Source organism: Microcebus murinus, chromosome 1 (genome assembly GCF_040939455.1).
Source record: "Microcebus murinus isolate Inina chromosome 1, M.murinus_Inina_mat1.0, whole genome shotgun sequence".
Taxonomy (NCBI): domain Eukaryota; kingdom Metazoa; phylum Chordata; class Mammalia; order Primates; family Cheirogaleidae; genus Microcebus; species Microcebus murinus.
Window position 1 is genome coordinate 137,390,283 of NC_134104.1, and position 26,330 is coordinate 137,416,612.

The 26,330-nt window shown below is 34.6% G+C and overlaps 1 protein-coding gene across 7 annotated transcripts in view; it reads left to right on the forward strand.

Annotated features, from left to right (window-relative positions):
- The window catches only part of RBMS3 (RNA binding motif single stranded interacting protein 3), a 675,854-nt gene that overhangs the window by 183,546 nt on the left and 465,978 nt on the right, over positions 1 to 26,330 (forward strand). For all 7 annotated transcript variants that reach the window (XM_076005926.1, XM_076005939.1, XM_076005925.1 and 4 more), the window contains one exon: positions 6,405 to 6,463. In XM_076005926.1, the coding sequence (XP_075862041.1) occupies positions 6,405 to 6,463 (59 nt within the window). The remainder of the gene's footprint in view (positions 1 to 6,404; positions 6,464 to 26,330) is intronic.

Consider the following 26,330-nt stretch of genomic DNA (forward strand, 5'->3'; position numbering starts at 1 on the left):
AGACTATATTAATTGATTCTAAACTCATTCTCTTTCCACATTAGCTGACCAAATATTAAAGGATGTTAAACATGTTGTAATGTGCTGGGATCAGTTGTAGAAAGTACCCAGATGATGTGATTCGCAACCATGTTTGCATGGAAATCCTGTTCTTACAAACTTTTGCTAAGATGGCAGGCTGCATACTCAAACTACATAACCCAAGTATATATCCTAAAATATAACTCAATAGTTACTAACTCTAAGAACTAGCAATTTAGTGATTTCTTTTGCTTCCAGAAGTTGAAAGTATGCATATTTTGTGCTATATTTATTCCAGGTTCACATCCATTACTAATTTAAGAACCAGTTAGCGCACCAACCAGTTACTAATCATTATCTGCTTGCCAATTTTCTCACTAGATTAACACTCTAATTCAATCAAACTACAAATTAGCAACTAGTGATTTCAGGTGAAGGAAGAAAGTCACTGACATTGTCCATGTTTTCTTTGGACTTAGTTTCTAGAAGGTCTCTGAAAAAGAATGTCAAAGAGTTACACTTGAGTTGTAAGTTGTTACTGTTAACATATTGACCAAAGGAAGAATGTCGTTAGGCAAAAACCCTGAAAAAAATATACAGTCCACCTTTTACAATGTGGAGTATTATTTGAATAAAAAAAAATGTCTGCAGTTTTGAAAGTATCTCTTCATGTCTGTAGAAAACACCTTATTCTCTGGAGTCTTGAAAATAACAAATCATGTGCTTTGCTGTTGTATATTAGTTTTGGAGCAGTGGTTCTGAAAGCACTATCAGCAGTATCAGACTCACCTGGGATCTTGTTAGAAATGCAAATTCTCCGGGCCCACTCATATCTGCTGAGTCAGAGTATCTGGGGTGGGGCCCAGCAATCTGTGTTAAAAAGCCCTCCAGGAGATTCTGGTGCACATTAATGTTCAAGAACTATTTTCTTAGAGTGTATCAAATTTTAAATGCTGCTTTGTAGCCCTAGGATTCTGGTGAAACTGTTTGTAGCATGAAAATAGTAATTTGCTAAATAGCAATACACTGGCCTGAAAAAAGACACTATCTTTTGGGGGGAAAGGGGGATTGTTTTTTTTATTCCTAAGAAGAATAAATATCATTTCTGTTTGTCAAAATGTTGCCCTTTCATCAAACGCTTCCTCTTCTAAAATCTTTTCTCTAATTTTCCCAGCTAGAGACTCTTATTTTGTGTTCTTTGTAAGGTGTTACAAATTGTATGTTAATAAAGACATTTTGGTTTGTACAACTGACTTATGAAATTTACTTCATGTGGGTCCATGATTAAAGTGTTTATCTCTGAGGGGAAAGAAAGAGTACCCAGACTATATGGCCAAAGACTAGGTTCTAGATTATTAGTTATCTGCTCTGTGTAACACTGTGATACTTCTTGGCCTCTGTTATCGTACACAAATGTTGGATGAGAAAGAGCTTGGAGGTCTTAGGTGATGGCTTGGAAGGGCCAAGTGCAAAATCAAAATTGTTGAGCATTTAAAAAAGAGTATTATCAGCTGAATCATCTCACCTCTGTTTCATTTTCCAAAGCTCAGAGGGCTTGGAGAAATTATTGTATTAGTTTGCTAGGGCTGCCAGAACAAAGTACCACAGACTGGGTGGCTTAATAAAAATTTATTTTATCACAGTTCTGGAGGCTGGAAGTATGAAATCAAGGTGTTGTCAAGGTTGCTGCCTCAGAGACCTTCCTCTTTTGCTTGTAGATGGCCATCTTCCCCCTATGCCTTCAACTCATCTTACCGGTGTGCCTCTCTCTTCCTATAAGTTCACCAGCCATATTGGATTGGGGCCCACCCATATGACCTTCTACCTTTATTACCTCTATGAAGGACCTATGTCCAAAGACAGTCACATTCTGAGGTGGTGGGGATAACAAAGTCTATATATTAATATTAATTGGGGGAAGGCACAATTCAGCCAACAACAGTTGTGCAAGGCTTTGACCCCTTGTCTGTACCTTGAACTTGTTAATGTTTCAGAATATTAATGAGTTGTGGACTTGTAGATGAAACCTGGCTGATGTCTTCCATCAGAGAGATAGCCCCACCACATTCCAACTGGCCCCCTAAAACTACACATATGCCCCATTAACATCCCCAAATGCCAAAGAATGAATGAGCCATCTAGGAGTAGGCAAACAACCACATTTGCTAAAAGGATAATGTTTCATGCATTAAATAAATGTGATACCTTTTCCTAGTCTGGTATCAATATAGAAGGCATGTGAAAAATGAGTTAGCTGAGAGTTAATTGACTGCGGAGACTATTTTCAGTCTCTGCCTGTATTTTTTGAATTAATATACACAGTGGGTGATTCAGCAAAAGGGTTTAAAAATAAATTCTTTATAGAAAGATCCCACCAATTTGATGTCTTCATAATTTATGAAGAGTACACCCATAATAGCTCTATTTTCTCTTCAACTTTCAAAAATAAAAGATGCCATTAGTTTAAATTAGGCTTGTATGTGAAATAATCAAGTGTATCAACAAATAAAGTTTGACTCAGATGCTGTTTAAGACTAAAAATAAATGCCAGAAAAGAACTGGTTATTTCTTTTAAAAATTAAATGTAAAACTTGTATTGACAAGCTAGGGTAAAAGTATTTTAGAGTTAATAGACAGCATATGAATTAATAAAATTCAGTTATGAAAACTAAAAAATATAAGTGGGTAGTTATTTGTAGAAGAGCTACTCTTTTATAGTGTACTCTTAGAATATAAAGAACATGTTCTTTGAGACCTGGCTGTATTTGGAAAACGTATGAGCACTTGGGATAGTTGGAGAATATGTAGATATGATATGCAGTTACATACTTTTTTTCCAAAATGTATCTCAGCAATGCTGTATTAGCGGTTTCTCACATTGGCTAGAGAAGGCCCACATGGAAAGAATTACAGTATAAAATGTATTTATTTCATTTATTTGTTTCCCCCAAGAAGTTCAAATCCCCAAGGAAGTTGACTGTGCATAGTATTTTATCTCTTCTAGCTGTAGGAAATGAAAGGATAGAGAAGTGAATTGGATTTGTCTGAAAGCTTTAGGAGCCAGGAAGCACATGGGACCAGTTCTCAGGTGTCTATTTCCAGGCATTATTTAGCAATTTGGTCACATATTTTTCTTTACTATTAGATTTTGCTTTCCACTAGTGGGTGGCATAGTTGAAGAAAAACTTTAGGAAGACTTAAAGGTCTTGATCTGAACCCTAAGAAGAGGAAGAGGAAGTAACTGAGGCAATATACATCTAGGAATACCTTTTACCTCAGAAATCTGTCTTCAAAATGTGCAAAAAAAAATATGCCATTTTAGTCTATATAGAAGTTTTTATTCTAGTCAATTAATGTACTTTGATTCAAATATCAGGAAGGCAAATTAATATAATTCTTCACAAGTATATTGTATTGGTGGCTATTGCGTTTATGGTGGTTTAGGTCTTTAGAAAAACAGTCTAAACTTTATTTACCTATAGCCGTTGTTGACTTTGCAGATCATGAAGAATGCAGCACTAGTCATGCGGAAAGTACCTGTTTGTCATCTTGTGAGTTCAGACATGAGCTGTAACCAGTGGCCCATTAAGTACCTTCTCTTGTTGTTTAAAGCATATTCTAGCCTTGCAAAATAATTGTTAATGCAGAGTGTTGTAACTGAGCCAAAGAATGAAATTCCTATAACTTCAGTCAGAGTAGAGGCTGTGTCAAGTACCCTGAGTTATGTTCCATTGTTTTGTGACTCTGTACTATTGAAAAGTCTTGCCTAGAGTGTAATTATGAATAGAGAAATCAGGAAATAGCACAGTTTGCTTTTTTTGGGTGGGGGGGGTATGTGTGTGATTTTCCATTTTTAGTAATATTGTAATACTTTCTGGGAAATAAAGTATTTTTTTTAGAAAAACATAGCTTGCCAAAATACTTTTTTTTGCTGTAAAAAATGATAGCCTTTTTTTTTTTACATATACTATATTTAATAAAGTAGAGGATATCCTTGTATAATAATATTGCTATAATAGGACAATATGCACACCATAGGATAACAGTCCAATTATGAAATGTAATGCACTATGAGATACAGTAATTTTTAATTTGATCTTTAAAAGACAGAGCTAGGCTGGGCATGGTAGCTCAGGCCTATAATCCTAGCACTCTGGGAGACTGAGGCAGGAGGATGGCTTGAAATCAGGAGTTCAAGACCAGCCTGAGCAGGAGAAAGACCCTGTCTCTACAAAAATAGAAAAATTTCTCACGCCTGTAATCCTAGCACTCTGGGAGGCTGAGGCGGGCGGATTGCTCGAGGTCAGGAGTTCGAAACCAGCCTGAGCAAGAGTGAGACCCCGTCTCTACTATAAATAGAAAGAAATTAATTGGCCAACTAATATATATATAAAATTAGCCAGGCATGGTGGCGCATGCCTGTAGTCCCAGCTACTCGGGAGGCTGAGGCAGCAGGATTACTTGAGCCCAGGAGTTTGAGGTTGCTGTGAGCTAGGCTGACGCCACGGCACTCACTCTAGCCTGGGCAACAATTGAGACTCTGTCTCAAAAAAAAAAAAAAGAAAAGAAAAATTAGCCTGGTACTGATAGTCCCAGCTACTCAGGAGGCTGAGGCAGGAGGATTGCTTGAGCCCAGGTGTGTAAGGTTGTGGTGAACTATGATGATGCCATTGCACTCTAGCCCTTGTGACAGAGTGAGACCCTTTCTTGGAAAAAAAAAAAAAAAGACAGAGCTAAATTTTAATTTAGAAGATACTTAACATAAAAATTTTAAGTGCAGCTTTAGAAACTAATTAAGAAGGATTTTTGATATAAGCCTTTATATGCTTGATGTGTGATGGTTATAAATGTTCTAAATTCCTTTTCTATGTCTGTTGTTACCTCTCACATACTGTATTATTGGTGTTTTGTGTGGAAAAACAGTTTCAGCAATATTTCCCTTTCTTGTCTTTTTCTTAATACCCTAAGGTACATATAATTTTGCAAATATTTATTTGCCTAAATAGCCCCAATCTAGTAAACATTACAGCTAGTTAATGGTTCCAATTGTGGTTACCATTAATCACTGTCTAGTGAAGAGACTGTTTAACTATGATATCATTTTACTGGTTATTTTCTCAACAGAAAAACTCTTGGGATGAAATATAATAGAGCTTGAAAGAAAATATTTTGGGGGGCATGGGAAGGAGAGGTTTGGAAGTTCATAGAGGGAGTGAACTTGTATGATAATAGACATTTTGATAATGCTAAATAAACAAAATGCTTTGAACTTGTATTTGTGTAAATAAATACATGACAACATAGTTAATGAAGTTTCTAATATTAAAAATAATAATGTAAATTATCTTTTAGCAAATAAATTTACCTGACAAATTTCTTAGTGGAAGATTTTGACAGTCTGAGTAGTCATGTTTGAAGCTGTTATTTGGGAAAGAATCTTCATGCCCTTCCACTTCTCATCTACCTCAGAGAATGCCAAGGACTGGAGACATTTTTATGTAGCAGATAACAGGAAGAGAGGAACTTGAATAAGAGCTATTAATAACATTTAATGAGCACTTACTCTGCGTCAGTCACTGTCCTCAGCATCCTAGATAAACCCCCTTTAACCCTCACAAAAATGAGGGCTGACAATGTTATAAGGAAGACAGTGTTATCATTTTATATATTTATAAACATACTGACATTATAAATAAATAATAACCTAAATTGTTTTTAAACAAATATATTTATATCAGTATAGATGATGATATGATGCAAAAACATAAGACTGACTTAGCCAACCATGCACACCCAGCCTGAATTAGTATTTGAGCCATGGCGGTTTGGTGTCACAGTATATATTCTTTTAACTGCTATACCACATTGCTCCTGGAGCCTAATACAGTATCTGAATTCTCAAAGGCATGAAAGTTGATTGAACCAGAAAATTTGATATACATAGCTTCTCATTTTTACAGATGGAAAAAAAACTGTTGTTTGGAGAAGTCAAGTTGAACTTTTCCAAGTCGTAACACTAGGTAAGAGTAAGAGCTGGATGCAAACCCTGTGTTCAGGCCGGAGCCAAGGTCCACACTTTCTTCTGTGAATCCACAGGGTGCAATTTTTACTGTGATCACAATCACATGCAATCTCCTTGTGGCCACCTATGACAGCCTGACAGGTTTATATTTGAAGCCTCAACCCAGTGCTTACATAGGGAAACACATTCCTGAGGTATAAAGAACTGGTGAAAAGAGATCATTCAGGTGTGAAATGGGAATTCAGAGCTTGTTTTCTTGGTTTATCCATGCTCAGTTGTGTGTGCCCTGGTGTTCATTAGAGTATTTTAAGCGTCTTCATGGGGTTACAATAACATGGATTTTTTTCTCTCTCTCTTTCAGGTATGGAAAAATTGTATCCACAAAGGCAATTCTTGACAAAAACACAAATCAGTGCAAAGGTATGTGTAAGGGCATCTGTACCCTGAGCTCTTGCCTACGCTGTTTCATTGATCGATCCTCCTTCACAGAGGTCCAGGCACCAGCTGCACAGTGATCACAATGTATAGTATATGGCAAACCTCTTTAATAACACTGATGCTTTGAATGGTTGTATTTCTAGTAACATTGCTCATTAATTTTTTCCATTAACAAACAAAATGAAAATCACAAATCAGAACAAGTATCAAATTGCTTCAGCATAAAACTAAATTACCTCCTAACAACTCTGGGTTGTCTGATTTGAATGATATCATCAGTGATGCAAATTGATTTCCTATATAAAAATGAGGAACTCTGGGGAAAACTTCCCCATGCAAAACAGGTTTTAATTTCTCTGTTCTTTAAAGCTTTAGCAACATTGGTTGACTAGGAATGAATTTACTGATGAGCCCATTGTATGTAAGCTTCAGCTATAAGAATCTCACGGGATTTCAGAGTTGGTATCTTATTAAGTCAGGCATTTCCCCCCCCCTGGAAATATTTCTGAAGCCATTTGACTATATCTGTGGCTCATGTTTCGTCATGTCTGGGAATCCCATGGTCTTTTAAAAGTTGTGTTAAATTATTTGTAAAATCTATATGTTCTCTCTTGCATGACTCAGTTCTTACTGGAAAATTGGAACGCTTCTTGTAACATATGTTATTTGTTGTTTTTCTAATCCAGTTTTTGTTGTACTACTGAAATCAAGAAGTGTGGTAGAGCCAAGATCATTTTAAATACTGCCCCTATTTCACATACAAATAGAAAGTGCAAAAGTTTTAAGAAAGAACACTCAGAAAATCATATGTATCTCTTAACCTGTTTGGGTAATGGTCATCAGATTCAATCCAGCAGTTAAAAAATAAATGCATTCCATGTTTCCCATAAACTCAGAAATGCAGCACATAGTATGAGACAAAGACTAATAAGACATGGTTTCTGCCACCTAATAGTTCAATTTCTAGTTGAAAAGAAACCAAGAAAGAAAAGAAACTAATTATAATATCCTTATTAGGATTGAATATCTCACCCTAATATATATGAGAGTATAACAGAAATACCTAAAACAGAAGTATCCGCAAACTACTGTTAGAGGAAACTATGGAGATTCCTTTTTGGGGAATGAAATTTATAAAGGCAGAGCAGAATGAATGGGCTTAGGACATGCTGATGTTCAGGAGAAAGAATTTCAGAATGTAATGGACTTCATCCATGTAGCTAGAATAGAAAAATGACCAGTAAGAATATTGGTGGAGAGAAAAAAGGAATCAAGATTTTGGAGTCTCTTTTAAATGATACCTTGAATATTTTGAACTTAATTCTGTATGCAACATGGACCTCTTAATAGTTTTTGAGCAGACACAATATAATTATATATGTTTTAGAAAGGCTATTTTGGCAAAAGTGAGTGAAAATGAATTACAAGGGGAGACAGTGGAAGCAGAAAACAAATGTAGATTTTAAAGCTATAGTTCAAGAGGAAAATTAGAAAAAAAGTCACCCTGGCTATTAATATTAAGGTAATAGAAATGGGATCACCATGAGCATTTTTAGAGGTAGAATTTGTTATGTATGAGATGAAGTCGAGCCTTCATGACTGGGGAAGATGGCTGTGCCATTTGCTGATGAAGAAGTCCAGAAGTAGTAGTAGTATGTTTCAGGGAGAAGATGATAAATTACATGTTGGACATGCTGAGTTTAGAAGCCCTGGCATGGTATCCATGTGGGCGAAGTCAAAGAGAGGTGAGAGTGTACAGATCTGGACAAATTGTACTGTGATTACTTCAACTCCTAACAGAACTACCTGTGTTTTGTTTATGCAATGGCTTATTTAATTTTCTATCTCTGCAGAGAGATTTCTAAAACTGATGAAAACTGGGCCCGTATACCATAGAATACTTATCTCCAAAGTGGGATATGTGCAGAGAGATACAAGACTGTTTATTGGGAACAATAGAAGAATATATTAAAACTGTCATCTCTCTTTGTTTTTATATCAACTTTCTGTGACTCTTTTATAATATATATTAGTACAATGTCACAAATACATACATTTTAAATACGTATGTAAATATTGGGCTTGCTGCTCCAAAATATTTTTATTCATGGTGATATGAATTTAAAAATAGTTTGGAGACTCCTTGTTTGAATATATTAAGCACCAATAAATATGTAAGTAAGAAAAGGAGTAAGAGAAGGGGAGAATAAGGGGAGGAAAGAAGGAAGGAAGGAAAGAATGAAGTAAAGGAGGGAGGGAGGGAAAAAGGGACTGTGGAACAACCTACCAAAATCACTAATAGAAGGAAAGCTAAAGGCACTCTATAGGAGGTCAGGAGTTAGACCTTTTGACTTGAGGATAATGTAAAGAAGGGAGGGTGATCACATGTCCAGTTGGCAGTTATATGCTTATAAAAGCCTCCAGGTGCCTTGCTTTGGCCTCAGCATTTACAGCCTGTGGTTAGCAATGGTGACTCTGAATCACAGCCTTTATTAAGCACATCATGGGGGAGGTGCCCTAAAAGTAAGCAGTCATGATCAGAAATATACTACTATCAGTGTCATGCTTTCTTAAGGAAAATACTGTTTTAATAATATACTCAGTCTTATTTATAGTATCTCCTTTCAGGAATATGGACCTTGAAATAGTTATGAGTAGATCCAATTAGGAAGAGACAATTACATTTATGGAAAATTGTGTATAATTGTTAATGACAACCAAGGGAGCAAGATGTTGAGGTTGGGAGAGAGTTGTGAGGTCATCAGGAAGTTTACACAACTAACAAGACAGAGTATTAAAACAAGCGTCTACATATTTATTGGAATTGCCAAGAAATGAAGCGGGAGTAGTATTAGGAAAAGTGACCAATCCAAAGGATATTTGTGGAGAAATAACTAGGAATGATACTGGGGTGAAAATGAAGATTAGTTGGTTACTCAATTTGATGATGTGACATTCTAAATTGCAACTTTTAGGTAGGGGAGAAACCATACTGAGAAAGGAACAAGGAGGACTCCCTACTTGCAGGTCCAGTGGGAGGGGGGATGTGAAAGAAAAAAACACAACAAACTGAAACTTGAGAGAGCTACAAGGGATACTAGTGTCCTCAGAGTACCTTCGGTAATGATCGGAAACATGCAAATTAAAGCAATCTGCAGTGATAGTTTATATCTACTCAAGTAGCTAACATTGTAACATGCAGGCCATCCAATGCTGGTTTATCCATTCTTCATTACTACCATGCTAAATTGGAAGAGTCAGTGTGGAAAGAGCAATAAAGGGCATATTGTTGATAGTAGTTATTACACTGAGAACATTGTCCCAAATATTTTATTCAAATATATTTTTAAAATATGTATATATGCATAATTCTGAGCATTCTCATTCTCTATACTAGGAAAAAATATAGGGAACATCCGGATTCTAGCTTATGGAGCATATACAACTGTTATGTAGCTATTAAATTGGTAGTCATAAAGGCTAGACTATGTCAAACCTTGAAAAATGTTTATTATAATAACTTAAATCAATATAGAAGCACATAAAATAATGTATACACTAAATATGGAGCTATGTAAATATTTGAGAGTCAGTATGGTTATGATTGTGATACAGCCAAACTGCCTGGTTTAAACACTACTTGTTCACTTAGTAGCTTTGTGACCTATGGTAAATTACTCAGCCTTGCTGTGCCTTAGTTTTCCCATCTATAAAATGGTTCTAATAATAGAGCCTCAGTCACAGGGTGTTGTGATGATGAAAAGAGTTAATACATGGAAAATGTTTGACCATGCCTCATGTCACAATATGTAAAATACTGGCAATGTAGTACGCAAAACAAAAATATTTGTCTTAAGGTGGTAAGATTATAGGTGATTTATTATTATCTTAGCATTTCTCCAAATCTGTTCTGTTGTCTTTTCAGGCACAAACAAACAAAAAAACAATACAGCTCTTGGAAAAGTTGAACTGGTATCAATTATGTTTAAATTTTGTTGGTTTTTTTCTGTGAAACCTGAGTAACTCGTGACTATCTGTTTCTTAGTTTTTGTAAAATAATGTCAGATGAAAATAGCAAAGAATTAGAAGAGAATCCCGTGCTTTGCTTTTTAAAATAATAGGCAGAAATTGAGTTCTTTTTGACCATTGCTTTCTTAAGGAATGATGCAACAGAATGCATGAGGTTGCTTTTCAAGAAAAATAACTAAGAGCATTGAGACTGTCATTAGAGAGCACAAATTGGACTTGGTCTTACCTGAGACACTTGCTGTTGAATCATTTGCAACTTTGCCTCCAGATGAAGGCTATGCAATTAAAACCAAATATTATGAAGTCAAGAATTTATTTATTTTTCTTTTTAAAGAAATGATATGAATTCAGTTTCTCATAAGCTGTTACACATGCAGCATATTATGTGCAAGTTAATGTTTAGCAAAGTATGAGAAAGTCCTTGCCCTAGTCTCATTCGAGATGAAAAGAAAAGGTATCGAAATTAACTTTGATGTATTAAACCAACAGAATCTAATTCTATTTTAGCACCTAAAAGAAAGGCTTTTGTTTTCTCCTGCATCCCACACACACCTAGTTAGGGACAGTAGTCAGCCCCAAGATGCACACACTCATTTTGTTATTCTGGAAGGGGCCATCAGTAACTTTCAACGGAACTTCTCGTTTTCAAGATTATTCTTTCTTGGGTGGTGACTGCAGCAGCTTTCATTCTGTATAATGTGGCAACATAAAACAAAACAGTCACCATCAAGCCAAAATGACCAGAAATTGCTGAACAAAGCGGGCAACAGCTCCAGATGGGGAGTAATGAAACACAGACCACAGTTCATTCAGATATTCAAACACAAGGACGAAATAAATGCTATTGTGTGAGTCACAGAGATTTGCAATGCATTTTTTGTTTTGTTTCGTTTTGTTTTCTTGTGTGTCTTCCTCCTGGGTCTAGTGTATTTGCTAATTTAAAAGGTCAGGGAAAATTAAATGAAAGAAGCTTTTGAAACCAAGGTGTAAATCTTAAATGAATTTCTTGTCAATGCTTTTTCCTGCTTTTTAAGTTGGCTTCCCTTTTCTCCCACCCTCCACCCTCGCCACCATTTTTCTGACAGGCTGTGTGTTTAGAGGGAATGAGTAATGGATATTCCATAGAAAGTTTCCATGCCTATTAGCCATAGGATATTAGAGTAGTTAGAGTGTGCCAAACATACCAGCTCACTTTAGAAGTGAATTCAAAATACTCTCTTCTGCCTTTGTTATCACAGGCTGGTTGAATTATATTTATGGAAGCTTAAGTTACCTTTGACATTTCACTGGGCTCTCAAAATCAAAGTTGAAGGCTAGTATCCAAAAGTTCTGAAATCATCCATGAAGGATATCATTTATTCTTTCTGAAGTGAAATAAATTATTTCTTCAGTAAGAGAAATAATTCTGCATATTACTCTCATTTTATACAGAGGGATAGAGCCCATGTAGATTGTTTCAGAGGGTGAGTGTGACTTTGTTATTGGACTAAAACCCTTAGCAGTTCTAGATTCATAGCCATGTTACACATTTTATAAGAGTATTTCTGGGTGAATAAATACTAGGCCATGCATTTGGATCAATTTAGAATTAATTGATTTCATTTTTTTAGTTTTCTCCCTTACACACTCACCAGGAATATTTATATAGTATTTGAGAGAATTGCAGCTTTTTGTATTAAACCCCATGAACCTGGAGGGGGAGTGGATATTATATTTTGTCATAGGTTTAGATGGAATCATTACAGAGTATTAGGTAGCTGCTACCTCTGGATCATTCCTAACAAGTGACACTGTCACACACCAGGGATGAAATGTGTATGTGTAAGTGGAACTATTTAATTCTGGTAGATAGCAAACCTATTCTGAACTGATCCACATGGAGAGAAAGCAAGCAAAGGAAGAAACCAACACCATGGAAAGCCTCTTTTCTAGTATCTTTATTTTCTGAAAGCAGTACAAACTAAAATAAATGTTCTGTGAAATTTATGAGTCTGAAGATTACATTTTGAGAGGAATAGGCACTTCCACCAGGTGGGCTCACAGTCTATTGAGCAAAAAGCTCATGAGGAGAAAAATGGCCTGAAAAGCACATATTTATTTAATTTTCAAATAATAGAATTAGGTTACAAAATAAATAAATAAATAAATAAAATAAAAGATAAAACACTTGTAGACAACTACAAGTTGCTTTGGAACATAAAGTGTGTGATATTTCCCTAAATGTATTTTGTGAATTTTCTCTAATCTATTCTGGTATAAATTTTACCACTTATAAATTTTACAGGTGATCAACAAAGAAACTTAGATGTTTGCTTCATGTTTGCTTCATTTGGTATTGATATTGGCTTTTGTTTTCATTTCAGAAAAGGTTAATTTATGTAGAAACTTTGGTACTCTCAGTCAGTGCAGTATCATGCTTACTCAGAATTGTCCAATAGGTACCCTTAACGTAGAATTTTCACTGTGGGCCTCTTTTGAGAAAAATGCCAATTTTTATGGCCTTAGAATTTGGAAAGAATATCAACTGTGATTGTAAATGGTCTTCATTTGTTCTTTACACACAACCAGAAAACTACAGCTATAGATACATCCTTTGCCAAAAATTATTCTTCCAAAGTCATTATTTCCAATGTCAGTATATTAAATATTTTAGATATTAAATATTTATTTAAATAATAAATGCTATTTTATTATTATTCTGTGTTAACTTTGAGTAGTCTTTGAAATAAGTGTAAAACATATAGGTACTTATGTTTTTGGAGTCACATAGCGGCATGTTTTTCAACAGTGTTTTATAGCTATGTATTTACTTAGCATGTGCTTGTAATCACTGTTAATATATATATTAGGCAAAAGTAAAACTATCCACATTAAATATATCAGGCAATATTGCTGTTTTAAGCATAACTTTGTATTTGACAGCATTTAATATTATAACCTACCTCCCTAAAGCTTTTGCATTAATACATGCAGAAATAATATGATTTCATTGGGAAAAAGTTTAAAATAATTGTTGTGGAATCCAAAATGGCTTAAGAAAACAATGGAGTTCTATTGCTTTCACCCGTAAACTGAATGTAACTGCTCTCTCTTCTTGCCTCTACTGGTCCACGTCAATTATTTCTTCCAAAAGTCACTTTCTCAAGAAGTCCTGGGGGCTCTCCCCATTCTATCTAAACACTTTACAATACCACCTTCTTTGGGCACCAGTTGAGAGCTAAGATCTTAGGCAACCCCTCCTCTCATGCTTTTATAATTAGTTTATGTCCTTCCTGTATATTATGAACTTGCTGGGTTCCAGGTGGGACTTATTTTCTATTGCCAAGGTATCGAGGATGCAGGACAGTTCTGAGTGGTCACTTAGGTTCCAGGTGCTCTACTTTTGTCTCTGGGTACCTTTGATGTTGCATCAATGAAATGCAAAAGCTTGGCCAGCTATGTGTTCCATAGGCATGTTGTTTAACACCAAGGGTGCCAAAGACATACAGATACATGTTTTCCAAGTTATTCTTTAAAAGTAATCTTTTTTAACTCAAAGCACTTATTTTTATTAATGTGGATTTCTTTTCCTGGTTTGAAGTTACCTATTTTCAATCATCAATGATTTTATAAATATATGGGAAGTTATATATAGTAACATATTTAAAATAATATGCAAAATATAATGTGCAATATACAAATATGAGATATATATGTGTATTTTCAGTTTATTAAAATTTATGTAGCTTGAAATACCATACAAATAAATGGCCTTTTAAATATAAAAAGACACAGTCCTACAAGATTTTCCAGTGGAAGTCTATGCACTAAGAAAATATCAAAGTAATAATCTTAATTTTCTTGGACAAGTTGCATAACATCTCTGAATATCTGTTTCTCAACTGTCAAATGAGGTTGTTTATACCTACAATACAGAAAAGTATTTTCAAAATTACATGGAACTGTATTTGTCATGTGCCTGGAACATATATCAGGTAAATGTTTCTATGGCCTTGCAATTGGATTTCTTCTTACAGGAACCATCTTCTCTAGAGTGCCTACATATCTTACATAATTTAATGGAGTTCTGAGTATATTTTAAGTGTAAGGAATGTATGTTTCATGAATTGACATATGTTTATTGAGACTGGCTTTGTTAATAGCAAAATGTGTAAATACCTAAGGGATGGTTCTTTCATTCATTTTGGTGTTGGCTATATGATAGCCCTCAGGATTTTTCAGAGCCTATAAACCTGATGGCTTTGAGAAAAAAGTGCATTCCAACACAGTAGCAGGTGGTGGGATTCATTGTAATTGAGTTGGATAGTTTCTGGGAAAAAAAATGCTTCTTTGTTCACTCTTTGTTATGGTGTTCACTCTGTAATGTTGTTTTACAGTTTAAATGTAAAAAGAAATAAAAGCCTAAATATTCTTGCATCCTAAGTTTTTGAAATCATAGTGAAAGCATATGACGTTTAAGGCATGGTTAATGGTCATTTGTTTTGATGGTAGCCATTGTTCTTACTAACTTATCAATTAATCATCACTATTAAAATGGTTATTTTTTCTTTCCTTTAGTAAAGAAAGGAGAACCTCCAGTATAAAAGAGAAAAGCTCATATACATAGCTAAAAACCAAAAAAAAAAAGGAAAAAACCAAACTATAAAAACTTAAATTGAGTTTGAAAAATGAATGTTATCATTTTTTTTTATCATGTAAGTGGCTATAAGTGTGCTCAAATATCTCTTTATCAACAAAATATTGGAAATATAAGGACTCTGATTGATATTATCATCTTAAAAGCTGGCATAGTTTTCTTCCTGTATTGTGGAATAAGAGAAAATTACAAATTTGCATTTAATTTCTATTTATGTTATGAAAAAATTCATTTTAACTGCTCGGCATTCAGGTAGACCTGTTGGTCATTCAACTGGCATCAGCCCTGAATCAGAAGAAACCTGTATTCATGAAGCATCTTTGCAGCACCTTTTCTATGCCATTTTTAAAGATATCATTTCTCTCAGGAGGCAATAGGAAGCTTAAGATGCAGATATCACAGCTGTTCACAGTCTCAGGGTTTGTCCACTATGGAATAAGCAAGAGCTAAAACAGAAGATTTTTGGGAAGCAACTGTCAAAGAACATACTGGGCTTAGGGTTTAGAGCTGATGTGAAAAATAACCATGTTTGAGATATACTGAATGAAATCATGTGGCAAAATTCCATGACAAATATAAGGCACCTTGGAGTTTATGCCTTTGGGACACTTTTCCTACAATAGATAAACTGAAAACTGAAGCTTTTTCTTGAAGGAAGGAATAAATGAAAAGAATTTTTTTCCAGAAAAGACAATTATGTGAGGTAGAATTTGGAGGCTCATTAAAATATACTATTGAAACACTGCGGCTTAAACATTTCTCAAGGGTTCCCAGGAGATTTTTTGAGTGACACGGGGTCTGGGATTAGAAAATCCCTAATTTCACATGTAAGATATAAGGAAATTATGGATAATATTATATTTTTATATAGGAAAAGATGATAAAATTGAGAGTGATTTGACAAGAGGAAAATTTAGTAAGCCAACGATTTCCATATGGAGAGTAGAATTTTTCCCAATCGACCTCAATTTCTAATAATTATTTTGAACCAAATAAGAGTAACTCCAAGTGAAATATAAACATATGTAACTTTTATTATATATAATATTAATTTATATATTTATTATACACATATAGTCATGTGTCACGTAATGATATTTCGGTCAGTGAGAGTTTTAATGATGGCAGTGGTCCAAAGAGATTACAGAATTACATTTTTTACTGGGTCTTTTCTATGTTTAGATATACAAATACCACTGTGTTGCAATTGCCTACAGCATTCAATATAGTAACATGCTGTATAGGTTTGTATCCTAAAAGCAACGGGCTATACCGTATAGCCCAGGTGTATAGTAGGTTATACCATCTAGGTTTTTGTAAGTACATTCTATTGTGTTTGCATTACTACAAAATTGCCTAACAATACATTTCTCAGAATGAATCCCTATCCTTAAGCATCACATTACTGTATATTATTACATGTGTATTACAATACATTTCTGTGTCTGTGTGTTTGTGTGTGTGTGTGTGTTTGTATTATCATGGGGGCAAATTATTTATGAAGTACTTTTATTCTAAGAGAGCTTTAAAAATTGTTATATATTTACCCAAAAGTTTAGTTTAATTAAATGTAATTTTCTTACAAGACTCTCGAAGTGAAATCCCCATTGTTCTTTGTAATTAAGCAGCTGCTGTGTTACATAAACCAAAAAGTCCTGGGGAAGTTGTACTGCCTTAGGTAGTTGTCAGGTTCTTTGTGGTCGTCTGCTGTTGTGAGAAATAATGTAAGACAAGTAATAATGAGCTCACATTGCATATACAAATATCAAATAAAACTTGCTCAAGCATTGATAAAGTGTGTATATGTTTGAAATCTGCATGAAAGTTTAATGGGTCTACTTTACATCATTGTACTTGCCACTTATTATGTCCTATTGATATATTAAAATAACTGAATGTACCCTAATATGGTATCCAATTCAGCCTATCTTTCTGCTCTCTATGTCCTTCAAAAGTTACTAGTCTAGAGTCAGTCCTTTGGCTCTGTTTCCTATTGGGGAAATTAAAAAAAAATCATATATACAGTGTATCTTTCCAGATAAGATGGTTCTAGTTTATAAGTGACCTTCCTGGGCAGTAAAAGCCAATATGGTACATAAACTGGTGAAAATATCAGCCACTGTAACAAACCAGAGTTTAGTTTATCTGTTTTCAAAAGAAGACTTGTGGTGCTTCTATTAACCTACAGTCTCTTGTAGAATCAAGGGTCAGTCCTATCTGTTAGCATTTACCAACATTTTTTTGTTGTTGTTTCCTGTCTGAATTTTCTTAGCATAGAAGGTAAACTCTTTAGCCTATTTCCCATCAACCTATCAACCAATCACTCAATCAGTGAACCAAATAAAGCAGACTAAAGGACCAAGACCGAAAAACAAACAACAAGAAGGAAATGAATCCTAAGGGCAGGGGTCAGGAATGATGTCATTGGTTTGTTTGCCCAGGACTGAAGCCCTGCTTAAGAGAGTAATCAGAGAATGAGTTGATGGTGAGCTGTGGAGTTTTCAGAAATATGGTAAGCAGTGGTTATGGTGGCAGGAAATATATTTATATGAATATACTATGCATCTCAACCCCTATCAAATAGTTGTTTAGCATACTATAGTCTAGAACATTCCTGTAATTCACCAGAAGGGCAAATTTATCTAGTGGAGGAATGTTGTTTGGCTATACCACTGCTTAAAAGTATTTAAATGAATATGCCCTTTAGCGTACCCTAAACTACCCCTTATTTTCTTAAAACCAGCCCACTTCACTCACTTGTGTACCTGCTTGGCCACTGAAGACATGTATTATACATCTCCAACTTCCAATAACCTATACCATTGTTAGGTGGCTATCAAGTAACTAAGATAATTATTATCCCCATTTTACTCATGAGATGCCGAAAAATGTGTCAAATATCCTATAGTCATCTGAACCTAGGTCTGTCCCATAAAATAATTCCTACAAATAAGACTTGAAGTAAAAGGATTCTGGATGTTATGAATGACAAGCAGACACAAGCACCATGTTTTGAGTTTATAGAAAGGTGGACAGTCGGAAAGAAACATGCAGTAGTTCTTACCTACCCACATCCGTCCCACTATAAACAGTATCGATTAGGGGTTCTAGTTCTGTTTGTTGCTTAATATAGATACAGAAAACAGACATTGTACACTGAAAGCACATTTTCCTTTTTGAAAATATTTTGATCATTTTGTTCCATTTAGAGTCATTTTCCTTTTTTATATTTTGAGAATGTTTTTCTGCTAACTTCTCTTTTGCACTCCTGTTATATTGGCCAATGCCTAGGCTTCTATCTAGGTTAACTTTAAAGTGAGCAGCAGTCTAATAAATAGTAAGTGGGAAAATAGCCACATAATTACGGGTGGTGGTAGGAAGACAAAGTGTGGCTGATAATTTCTCCTACTCTCTGGACTCAGAATGAGGCATGTGCTTCTTTAAAGGGCCTATGTGGTAGAGCTTCACAGCAAATGCTCTCTTTCATCTTATTTAAGTTATGTTTGGCTTGCCTCCCATGTTTGCTCAGGGGGATAAGGTTAAGACCTCTGAAGAGGCCACTCTATCCCAATTACTTACCAGTCTCTCTTCTTTTCTTTAAATAGCTTGCACTTAGTGGTGGAGAGTGTTTTGGGGTCATTATCTTCTTGATAGATGAACCCAGAAATTAACAACTCTTTTTTATTTGGATTTTTAAGGTATGATAAAGTTTAATCCAAAGACTTTTTTTATGTTTTGAATTTATCCAGGAACGAGTTCTTGCAGCAAAACATACAAATTGCTGCTAAGGCCATTTTTTTCTTTTGCAATCTGGTTTCTTTCAAAAGGTTCTTCCTTCATCGGCATAGTCTTCTATTGTCTCAAGTTGCCTTCTGGTCTGTCTTCTCTAAAGGTTACCTCGTCTCTCATTCCCTTATGTGCTTTAAGAAAACCTTAGGCAGCTGTACTCAGTTTTTATCGACACCTATATTCAAGCATATGCTGTATTTCCATGCTGTATTACTCATTCTACATTCACCCACCCAAGTCTGAGTCTGGGTTTCTGTAGCATTTAGAGTCTAACTGCATTTCTTTCTTGCCTAGTCTCTGAGAGTTACATTATCTTTCTCAGGCCTGGCATTCTACTTCTAGATATTGATCTTACAACTAGATCCTGCTTATTGGGACCATTGAGAGAATTATTTTACTTCTCTAACACCATCATCTGCATTAATTTTGCTGATGGGATTTTTGTAGGAAGCAGCATTAACAGCAAGGCAGCCGTTTCATATTTGTAATCAAAATCAAGTCATTCTAAGGCAGAGTATGGATGTATTTTGTCCCGTTCTTGTCAAGCTGAAGATTTTCAGTAGGTAAACCACGAAGTACCTCTGCATTGGGTACAATAACATCCTATGTGAGCTGGCATCCCTGTTCCTTCATGGTAACCACTTAGCTTCGACATGGTTAGAATTTTTTAATTATTTTGAAAAACAACAGGGGAAAGACATAAAGGCTTTCTCATTTGGATTTAACCCAGGAGTTAAAGCATTACCTGGAGCTCTGTGCAGCAAATGGTCTCATTTGGGCTTTGTTTCCTAAACAGTTTGTGGATAGTTGTGTTCAGAATTCCCAGCCCTCATTAGTTAACTGTACACATGTGGAAACACAGAAAGGCTATGACCTTCAAATCCACTCCAGAAATACAAACTTGGTCTCTAAGTTTAGAGAGGAAATGCTTCCTTCTCACTAGCCAGGAACTGGGACTGATGTTCTGCCCAGGTCCCACGTACATCTGAGCTGTTCCAGTCAGTAGGGGGAAAAAATGACCTCTTGAGTAATATGTGCGTCATGAAGACTTGGCTTTGTCCTTGGTCCAAGGAGAAGCAGCTCACTTAAAGCACACAGGCCCTTATGATTTGAGGAGCCGCAAAACATGGACTCAAAGTGGAAATTATTGACAATTGATATTTGAGAAGTCAGTCAAAAAATTAATTTAGGAGACAGTATGTCTCTTTTCTTTTTTTCTAATTTACTTATTAGTTTTTAATCGACAAGTAAAAATTGTATGTATTTATTGTGTAAAACATGATGTTTTGAAATACATGTACATTGTGGAATGGCTAAATTAAGCTAATTAACATATGCAGGAACTCACATTTCATATTTTGTAGAGAGAGCACTTAAAATCTACTTAGCAATTTTCGAGAATACATTATTATTAATTAACTATAGGTACCATGTTGTATAATAGATCTCTTGAGCTTGTTACTCTTGTCTAACTGAAATTTTGTATCCTTTGACAGATATATCCCAATCCCCGTTTCCCCTTCCCCCTCTCCCCCTGTCCCTGGTAATCACCATTTTAATCTCTGCTTCTATGAGGTTGCCTTCTTTGTAAGTGAGACTGCATGTAATTGAGATCATGTAGTATTTATCTTTCTGTGCTTGGCTTATTTTGCTTAACATAATGACCTCCCGATTCATCCAAACGACAGATTTCCTTTTCTTTTAGGGCTGAATAGTATTCCAGTGTGTATATACACCACATTTTCTTTGCCTACTCATCCACTGATGGACATTTATTTATGTTGATTCTATATCTTGGCTACTGTGAATGCTGCTGCATTGAACATGGCAGTACAGATATCTCTCTGACATACTAATTTCATTTCCTTCAGATATGTACAGCATGTGGGATTGCTGGATCATACGGTAGGTAGCTCAATTTTTAGTTTTTGAGAATTTTCTATATTGTTTTCTTTAATGGTTATACAAATTTGCATTTCCACCAAGAGTACACAAGGGTTCCCTTTTCTCTACATCCTGGTCAATACTTACGTTTCATCTTTTTCCTAATAGCCATTCTATTAATAACAGGTATGAGGTGATATCTTATTGTGTTTTTAATTTTCATTTCTCTGATGATTAGTGATGTTGAGTATTTTTTTTTCATATACCTGTTGACCATTTGCATGTCTTTTCTTGAGAAATACCTATTCAGATCCTTTGCCTATTTTTTAATTGGGATATTGAGTTGTTGAGTTCCTTATATATCTTATATATTAACCCCTTATTAGATGTACAGTTTGCAAATATTTACTCCCATTTCACAGGCTTTCTCTTCACTCTGTTGATTGTTTCCTTGGCTGTACTTTTTAGCATGGTGTGATCCCATTTGCCTATTTTCACTTTTATTATGTGTGCTTTTTGGGTCATATGCAAAAAATCATTGCCCAGACCAATGTCATGGATATTATCTGCTGTGTTTTCTTCTAGTAGTTTTATATTTTCAGGTCTTACATTCACATCTTTAATCCATTTTGAGTTGATTTTTGTATATGGTGTGAAATAAGGGTCTAATTTCATTCTTCTGCATGTGTATATCCACTTGTCACAATACAATTTATTGAAGCGACTCTTTTTTCACCATGTGTATTCTTGGCATCTTTGTCCAAAATCAATTGACCGTAAAAGCATGAATTTATATCTGGGCTCTCTATACTGTTCCATTGGTCTATATGTCCAATTTTATGCCAACAGCATTCTATCTTGATTACTATAGCTTTGTAGTATATTTTGAGGTCAATTAATGTGATACCTCCAGCCTTTTATTGTTTTGTTTTTTATTTTTCTTGAAATTGATTTGGCTATTTAGGGTCTTTTATGGTTCCATACAAATTTTAGTATATATATTTTTCTATTTCTGTGAAAATGTCATTGTAATTTTGATAGTGATCACATTTAACATATAGATTGCTTTGGGTAGTATGGGTATTTTTAACAATATTAATTGTAATTAATTTGAACAATGTTAATTCTTCCAATCAATGAACATGAGATATCTTTCCATTTATTTGTGTCTTCTATTTTTTACATCAGTGTTTGGTAGTTCTCAATGTACAGGTCTTTCACCTTCTTGATTAAATGTATTCCTAAGTATTTTATTTTTTGTAGCTATTACAAATGGGATTTCTAAAATTTCCTTTTTGGATATTCATTGGTAGTGTATAGAAACACCACTAATTTTTATATGTTGATTCAGTATCCTGCAACTTTACTGAATTCGTTTATTACTTCTAACAGTTTTTGGTGACATCTTTAGTTTGTTCTATACATAACATCATGTCATTTGCAAACAGGGAAAACTGTACTTCTTCCTTTCCAATGGATGCCTTTTATTTCTTTCTTTTGCCCAATTGCTCTGGCTAGGACTTCCAGTACTATGTTGAATAGAAGTTGCAAGAGTGGGCATCCTTGTCTTGTTCTTGATCTTAGAAGAAAAGTTTTTAACTTTTCATCATTGAATAGGATGTTAACTGTGGATTTGTCATTTATGGCCTTAACAGTGTTGAAGTATATTATTTCTATACCTAATTTTGTTGAGAGTTTTTATAATGCAAGGATGTTGAATTTTGTTAAATGCTTTTTATGCTTCTATTAAGGTGATCATGTGGTTGCTGTCCTTCACTCTGTTAAGGTGGTGTATCTCACATATAGATTTGTATATGTTGAATTATGTTTGCATCACCAGAATAAATCCCACTTGAACATGGTGAATGATCTCTTAAATGTGCTTTTGAGTTCAGTTTGTTAGTATTTTGTTGAGGACATTAGTATTTTGTTTATTGAGGTCATTTTTTTCTTAAAGTACCCTTCTCAGGCTTTGGCATCAGGGTAATGCTAGCCTTGCAAAATGCATTTTGAAGTATTCCCTCTTCTTCAATTTTCTGAAGCATTTGCAAAGATAGGGTATTAGTTCTTTAAATGTTTGGTGAAATTAAGCAGTGAATCATTAGGCCCTGGGTTTTTCTTTGAAGGGAGATATTTTGCTACCATTTCAATCTCCTTACTTGTTATTGGTCTGTTTAGAGTTTTCATTTCTTCAAGGTTCAGTCTTGGTAGGTTTTACATATCTATGAATTTATCCATTTCTTCCAGGTTATTCAATTTGTTGGTGTATAATTGCTCATAGTAGTCTCTTATGATCCTTCACATTTCTGTGGTCTAAACTATAACGTCTCCTCTTTCATTTCTGATATTATTTGGTCTTTTCTCTTTTTTTTCTTTGTCAGTCTAGCTATAGGTTTGCCAATTTTGTTTATCTTTTCAAAAAAATAACTCTTGGCTTTGTCAATGTTTTGTATTATTTTTCCAGTTTCTATTTCATTCTGTTTTGATCTTTATTATTTTCTTTATTCTACTAACTTTGGGCTTAGTTTGTTCTTCTTTGTCTTATTACTTGAAATGTAACATTGGAATGGTCCTTTTCTATTCAGCTTTATTTAAAAACAAGCTTTGGGATTTTTTTCCTTGTGACTACATTTCAAGAGTCACTAAACTTTCCACACCCTCTAAACAACTACACTCAGTATATATATATATATATATATATATATATATATATATATATATATACACATACATATATATATTTCTAAACAAATCATACTTTAGGCATAGAAAAGATATATGTGAATGTAACCATTGTTTTATATTACTGAAAATTTGAAAATAACCTAATTATGCACAAATAGGGAATGCCAATCACTGGTTAAAACAATACAATATTTTACAATTACAGCAAAGATAATTGTTAAGACTCTGAGGCAGCATGAAAAACTAGCTGCAGATAGTGTTAAGTAGGGATAAAACTCTATGTATGCTCTGCTATAACTAGGTAAAAACATGATGTATGATGACTTCTGAAGATATTTTTGCTTTATATATGTAATAATTGGTTGACATGTCTGTCTCCTTCTCTAGACTGTGACTTCTTTGAGGGAGGGACCATATTTTAACATATCTGCAAAACTAAGACCTAGAACAAAATAAGGGCTAATGATATTTCTAAATTAACCCATGAAAAGATAGGCAAAAAAAAAGCAAATTACCAAATTGTATCTGTGATCTGACCTCAATTCTATAAAAATAATACATTCAGAAGGCTAAGGACTTGAAAGAATAAGAATCACAAAGCAGCGATTACAAGAATTCTTTGTTGGTGAGATATTGATTTTGAATGTCCATTATATTTTTAAAAAAAAATAATTGTGCTATCTAAAGAAACAATAATAATGACTAGTGTAGTTTCAGCAAAATATAACAGTATTGAAATGCAACTAGAATAAAACACTTATTTATTCAATAATGAGAAAGTTTAAAGATATATGCTGTCATTAAAATTCAATTATATATGTAAATTTTTGGATATCTAATATATGGAATGAGATGTCAAAAATGATCAACTTCTAACTACTTGTCATAAAATATAAGATGTCTCATGATCTTATATGCCCTCTCTTAACAGCAGAGCTACTGCACTGTTTGCATAAGATGAGTCATTCACAACTCTGGGTGTAGGGGAATAGTTTCATTATAGTCCATGTGGACAGAACCACTAGAATTGTACAATGAGCAACCAACATGTCCATAGTGATGACCCTGGGCAATTCTTACCTCTTTCCACCTATCCAACCATACTCAACTATGCGTGCCATTTGCAAAAATTCTTTGGTGCCTATTCCCTTTGCTCTTTGTGTAACATTACAACCCTTCCCCCCTGCCACATTTACTAATAATGTCTGGTATTTATTGAGCATTTATTATGTACACAAACCTCTTATGCTAAGATAGATATATATACATATATATATATATATATGCAGTTTTTTTTCAAATGGGTACAATTATCATCTTCATTTTATAGGTGAGAGAGGTAAGTTGCCCAAGTTGCCACGACATGAAATGGCAGATCTGGTACATAAATTCAGGTCTGCCTTGTTTTAAAGCTTGATAACTTAACCTCTTGCAAGCCATCCCTCTTCTGTGCTGTCTTTGTGCTCTCCCTTGACTTGCAGGATTCAGCTTATGAGTTCTCTAAATCTTCCCCTGTTCCTCCATTCCAGCCCAAGTTGCCTTAAGTATCCTTCCTCTACATCCCTTAATGCATCTCTGTGTTCTCCCAGAGTGTAGCCAGCATTTAGCAAACTGAATATAATCAGTGCTTTTTCCTTTTCATGTTCTACTTAGTCCATGGGCTTATCAAGAGTGAAAATTGTGTACCTCTTCAGACAGAAAATTAAAGGACTGTATTTTATTCATTTCTTTGTTCACTTGTACTTAGCACATGCTTGACACATGAAGTAGTTATCCAATACATGTCAGGAAGAATAAAATAATGAATGGCTTAACCACATCTAAGACTCTCAATTCATGGATGTAGTACCAAGAAATGATCACACGTGTGATTTGGGTTGTGATTGGAAACTAGGATAAAATTGCAGTCATTTATCACAGAGCTGTAGTAAGCACACATTCTCGTTAAGAACATATGGGCTCAGGGTTCTTTTGCAGATATGTTCCTTCATTAAACACTGCTTTAGTCCCATTATTTGCCTATTTAAAACCTGTTCATGACTTGTTATTTCATTCTTTATCCAGTCTGAATTCCTCAATATGGCTTTAAAGGGCATTCATAACATGGGTCAACCCACAGTATTTTTTCATTCTGTTACATGTACCTTTGACGCTAAGCAGGCCAATCACTTTACTCTGCCAACACACTATGCTCATACCCCCCTTGGGTCTTTACTCAGCTCATATACATTCTCCAGAAAACCCCTTTCTGTAGCCTTCTTCCCTTCTAGACCTGATTTAGATTATTAGGCAAATTCAAATTCTACCTACTTTTTGGAGACTTCTCTGTCTAGGTCTTGGTAAAAGTCCCTTTTCTATGGACTTTATTACCTTTGTCAAATAAATTACTACTCAACACAGGCTTAGTATCCCTTAGCTGAAATGCTTGTCACCAGAAGTGTTTCAGATTTTAGATGCTTTCAAATCTTGGAATATTTGCATTCCTATTGAGTAACCCTAATCTGAATATCTGAAATTCAAAATGCTGCAATGAACATTTTCCTTTGAACATGACCTTTGAATATCATGTCAGAAACTCAAAAAGTTTTGGATTTTGGAGTAGTTTTAATTTTCGATTTTTGGATTAGGGATACTCAACCTGTAATATTGTTGATTATTTCCAGTATTGCATTCGTTATGTTAGCATTATTTTTCCTATAACATTATTAGCAGATGCCAAGTATTTCTCTAGTTTAAAATCATAAGTTGCTGAGTTCCCACTATGTGCTAAGATCTACTCTGCGTGTTTTACAAATATTTCACTATGAAAATATTTGAGTTTCTCTT